This window comes from Asparagus officinalis, chromosome 5 (genome assembly GCF_001876935.1).
Source record: "Asparagus officinalis chromosome 5, Aspof.V1, whole genome shotgun sequence".
NCBI lineage: Eukaryota > Viridiplantae > Streptophyta > Magnoliopsida > Asparagales > Asparagaceae > Asparagus > Asparagus officinalis.
In genome coordinates this window covers 2,544,421-2,550,202 of record NC_033798.1, presented here as the reverse complement: position 1 = coordinate 2,550,202, position 5,782 = coordinate 2,544,421, and the positions used below count along the sequence as shown (strand labels likewise).

The 5,782-nt window shown below is 33.6% G+C and overlaps 1 protein-coding gene across 1 annotated transcript in view; it reads left to right on the top strand.

Moving 5' to 3' along the window:
* The window catches only part of LOC109844036, a 17,493-nt gene extending 14,453 nt beyond the window's left edge, over nucleotides 1-3,040 (top strand). The window contains exons 2-5 of the mRNA XM_020413044.1: nucleotides 1,149-1,766; nucleotides 1,863-2,143; nucleotides 2,248-2,609; nucleotides 2,678-3,040. Coding sequence (XP_020268633.1) covers nucleotides 1,149-1,766; nucleotides 1,863-2,143; nucleotides 2,248-2,462 — 1,114 coding nt within the window. The 3' untranslated portion in view covers nucleotides 2,463-2,609; nucleotides 2,678-3,040. The remainder of the gene's footprint in view (nucleotides 1-1,148; nucleotides 1,767-1,862; nucleotides 2,144-2,247; nucleotides 2,610-2,677) is intronic.

Here is a 5,782-nt window from a genome sequence, read left to right as displayed (position 1 = left end):
TAAAATTAGAACTAATTTGTTATAAATTAGAACTAACTTGTTATAAAATAGAACTAGCTTGGTATAAATTAGAACTAATGTGGTTTAAATTAGAACTAACTTGTTATAAAATAGAACTAACTTGATATAAATTAGAACTAACTTGGTATAAATTAGAACTAACATGGTATAAAATAGAACTAACTTGGTATAAATTAGAACAAACTTGGTTAAAATTTTAGAACTAACTTGTTATAAAATAGAACTAACTTGGTATAAATGAGATATAACATGGTATAAATTAGGTTTATAACGTGGTTTAAATTAGAACTAACATAAATTAGATATAACGTGGTATAAATTAGATATAACGTGTAATAAAATAGAACTAACAAGCCATCACACGCTACAGACTTGAACTAACACTGTGCAGAATAGAACTAACACTGTGCAGATTAGAACTAACACTCTACAGAATAGAACTAACACTGTGCAGATTAGAACTAACACTCTACAGAATAGAACTAACACTGTGCAGATTAGAACTAACACTCTACAGAATAGAACTAACACTGTGCAGATTAGAACTAACACTCTACAGAATAGAACTAACACTGTGCAGATTAGAACTAACACTCTACAGAATAGAACTAACACTGTGCAGATTAGAACTAACACTCTACAGAATAGAACTAACACTGTGCAGATTAGAACTAACACTCTACAGAATAGAACTAACACTGTGCAGATTAGAACTAACACTCTACAGAATAGAACTAACACTGTGCAGATTAGAACTAACACTCTACAGAATAGAACTAACACTGTGCAGATTAGAACTAACACTGTGCAGATTAGAACTAACACTCTACAGAATAGAACTAACACTGTGCAGATTAGAACTAACACTCTACAGAATAGAACTAACATGTTATAATTTTGAAATAGCTTGTTATAAAATAGAAATAACTTCGTTAAATTAGAACTAACCTTTAATGGCTATATTGTTTGTTCTAATAGCTATTATGTCAGTTCTAATCAATGCACTGTTAGCTCTAATGGTTATATTGTTAGTTCTTTTAGTTCTAATTGATTCTAACAGCAAGCAATTGTCGTTTTTGCTTTTTAGCTTTTGCTATTATCTGTTGATACTTCTATTATTTGTGCAGTTTGAAATCAAAAAGTGTAGACTGTGGCCCGTCGGCGTTGTTGACCACAAGTGTTCCAGATAAGAATCCCAATGACAATCCTTCCGGAGATGATGTCATGACGATTGATGACATGATTAGCAGATCAGAGAGGATTCCTGCTTGGTGGCACACAGCTTTAACCGGTGAGGGACAACGATTTGAAAGTGCGAAGGAGTTAAGATTGGCCTTGCTATACTACTCCATGGCAAAAAAATTCGAATACGAGTTTGGGAAGAATGAACCGAAGCGTATTCGAGTGTTTTGTCGGTTTAAGGCAGCAAAAAATTGTCCGTGGATGTTATTTGCCTCTCCACCGAAAAATGATAATAGACTTGAAATCAAAAGGTTTGTGGACAATCACAGTTGTGGGCAGCATGGCAATAATGCTGGTCAATCTAGAGCCTCAAGGCGATTCATTGCTACCCAATTACAACCCACGTTAAAGGTTCGACCGGATATACGGCCTATTGACGTTCAAAAGGAGTTTCTAAGCTCGTATGGGATTAGGGTCGATTATAGTAAGATTTGGTGGGGTAAAGAAAGAGCACAAGAGAAATTATATGGTGATGCCCATGAGTCCTACGATCAATTACGATGGTAAATAGAAGATGATATATAACAAAATGAGGGGATTAGGGTCGATTATACTAATTTTTCAATGTTGGTACTAACGCTTAATCTTCAATTTTCTAGGTATGTAGAAGAGGTCAAGAAGACAAACCCAGGTAGCTATATTCATGTTGAACAAAATGAGGGGAGGTTTACAAGGTTATTCATATGCTACGCCGCCTGCATAAATGGTTTTTTATACGGCTGTAGACCACTCTTATTTTTGGATGGTACCTTTCTTAAAGATCGATTCAAAGGCATACTCCTAAGCGCCGTAGCATATGATGGAAATCAGGGGATATTTCCATTGGCGTATTGTATATGCGATCAGGAAAATAATGTTAACTGGAAGTGGTTCTTACAAGGTTAGTTCTATCCCTAGCCATGTTAGTTCTGTTGCAGGTTATGATAATTCTAGCTCATTCATTGCTAACTCTAATTCGTGTATGGTAACCACAACTCTTTGTAGGTTTGTGGTCTATTCTCTATGAAAGGCCAGATCCATACAACCCTCCACACAAGCTAGTGATAATTTCAGATGCGGATAAGGGGATCAGAGAAGCAGTTAGAGAATTTTTTTCCAGATTCTATACACTCTCGATGTGTGTTGCATCTAGTGGAGAACTTCAGGACAAAGTTGAAGGATTTGGGATTCAAATCAAAAGATACTCAGATCTTGGGTAATCTATTGCAATCTGCCTGTTACAAATATACTAGAGCAGAATGGAACGATTACATGGACGACATTAGACTGGTTGACGAAAGAGCTTACAATATTGTGATGAACTACGCTCCAGAGAACTGGGCCAATGCGTTTTTCCCTGGAGTTAGGTAAGTTATAAGCTATTTCATTACATGACTATTATAAGCCGCTTGACGAATTCCCTATTATGTTTCAGATATGGTCACGTTACATCAAATGTTGCAGAGTCATTCAACAAATGGATACATGAGGCTAGGCTACTACGGATACTTCAACTGGTAGAGCACATACGTAAACAGATTATGGTTCGTATGAATGAGCGACGAACCATGGCTGAAAGCTGGAATCAATTTCTTTGCCCCAAAGCTGAACTTGCTCTCAAAGAGAACATGGAAAATGGCCGTCCATTGGAGGTTCGTCAGTCCCACACAGGATTATTTGAGGTACAATCCCATAGATCTTGTCAAGTGGATCTAGACAATAAAACATGCACTTGCCGTGGGTGGGATGTAACCCGTGTCCCTTGCAAACATGCATGCGCATCCATTATGTTTATGAAAAGGGATATCTATCAGTTCTGTGACTGGTTTATGACGATTGAAGCCTTTAAAAAGAGCTACGAGCCAATCCTCTACCCTATCCCAAACTTTGAGAAGCGCATCGTGCCAAGGGATGAGATACAGATCCTACCTCCACTTACAACAAAAAGGAAAGGGAGAAATAAAACCAGGCGTATCAACAACAGAACTGTTTACACGCGGCCAGTAAAATGTTCTCGATGTCATATGGAAGGTCATAACCGTAAAACATGTAATGAATCTATAGCTGACTAAGTGTTTGATATGTTGAAGTGTTTTCGTCCCAGTATGCAACAAATATTTTGTTTTTTTCCGATTGAATGTTTACTCTTTGTTAATCGGGAACTAACATCAGCTTACACTAGATAAAAAGTTGTAAGTAACAAAACAACTATCATATTAGGCCTAACACGCTTAAAAGAATAGAACTAACATCTCAGTTATTCGATGCGCTCGAGGGGCTAGGAGTAACAAGCCAAAGAATAGAACTAACTTGGTATCAGATAGTACTAACATGTGCAGAAGCAGAACTGACTTGGATCGGAACAGATTACAGAATAGAACTAACACTCTACAGGATAGCACTAACACTCTACAGACTTGAACTAACACTGTGCAGAATAGAACTAACACTCTACAGAATAGAACTAACACTGTGCAGATTAGAACTAACACTCTACAGAACAGAACTAACACTGTGGAGATTAGAACTAACACTCTACAGAATAGAACTAATGTTCTACAAAATAGAACTAACATTGTGCAGAACAGAACTAACTTGCTATAAATTAGAACTAACTTGGTATAAAATGAGAACAAACTTTGTTTAAATTAGAACTATCTTTGTATAAATTAGATCTAACGTTGTATAAAATAGAACTAACTTGGTATAAATTAGATCTAACGTGGTATAAATTAGGTTTATAACATAGTAAAAAATAGAACTAACTTGGTATAAATTAGAGCTAACGTGGTATAAACTAGGTTTATAACGTGATATAAATTAGGTTTATAACGTGGTATAAAATAAAACTAACTTGATATAAATTAGAAATAACTTGGTATAAAATGAGATATAACATGGTATAAATTAGGTTTATAACTTGGCATAAAATAGAACTAACAAAAATTAGATATAACGTGGTATAAATTAGATATAACGTGTAATAAAATAGAACTAACAAGCCATCACAAGCTACAGAATAGAACTAACACTGTGCAGAACAGAACTAACACTCAACAGATTAGAACTAACACTGTGCAGATTAGAACTAACACTCTACAGAACAGAACTAACACTGTGGAGATTAGAACTAACACTCTACAGAATAGAACTAACGTTCTACAGAATAGAACTAACACTCTACAGAACAGAACTAACTTGCTATAAATTAGAACTAACTTGGTATAAAATGAGAACAAACTTTGTTTAAATTAGAACTATTTTTGTATAAATTAGATCTAACGTTGTATAAAATAGAACTAACTTGGTATAAATTAGATCTAACGTGGTATAAATTAGGTTTATAACATAGTAAAAAATAGAACTAACTTGGTATAAATTAGAGCTAACGTGGTATAAATTAGGTTTATAACGTGGTATAAAATAGAACTAACTTGGTATAAATTAGATCTAACGTGGTATAAATTAGGTTTATAACGTAGTAAAAAATAGAACTAACTTGGTATAAATTAGAGCTAACGTGGTATAAATTAGGTTTATAACGTGGTATAAATTAGGTTTATAACGTGGTATAAAAGAAATAACTTGGTATAAAATGAGATATAACATGGTATAAATTAGGTTTATAACTTGGCATAAAATAGAACTAACATAATAAAATAGAATTAACATAAATTAGATATAACGTGGTATAAATTAGATATAACGTGTAATAAAATAGAACTAACAAGCCATCACAAGCTACAAATTAGAACTAACACTGTGCAGAATAGAACTAACACTCTACAGATTAGAACTAACACTATGCAGATTAGAACTAACACTCTACAGAATAGAACTAACACTGTGCAGATTAGAACTAACACTCTACAGAACAGAAATAACTTGGTATAAATTAGAACTAACTTGGTATAAATTAGAACTAACTTGGTATAAATTAGAACTAACTTGGTATAAATTAGAACTAACTTGGTATAAATTAGAACTAACTTGGTATAAAATGAGAACAAACTTGGTATAAAATAGAACTAACTTTGTATAAATTAGATCTAACATTGTATAAAATAGAACTAACTTGGTATAAATTAGGTTTATAACGTTGTAAAAAATAGAACTATCTTGGTATAAATTAGAGCTAACGTGGTATAAATTAGATATAACGTGGTATAAATTAGGTTTATAACTTGGCATAAAATAGAACTAACATAAATTAGATATAACGTGGTATAAATTAGATATAACGTGTAATAAAATAGAACTAACAAGCCATCACAAGCTACAGATTAGAACTAACACTGTGCAGAATAGAACTAACACTCTACAGATTAGAACTAACAATGTACAGATTAGAACTAACACTCTATAGAACAGAACTAACACTGTGGAGATTAGAACTAATACTCTACAGAATAGAACTAACATTGTGCAGATTAGAACTAACACTCTACAGAATAGAACTAACACTGTGCAAATTAGAACTAACACTCTACAGAATAGATCTAACATGTTATAATATATAACTAAAAGGGTGCAGATTGGA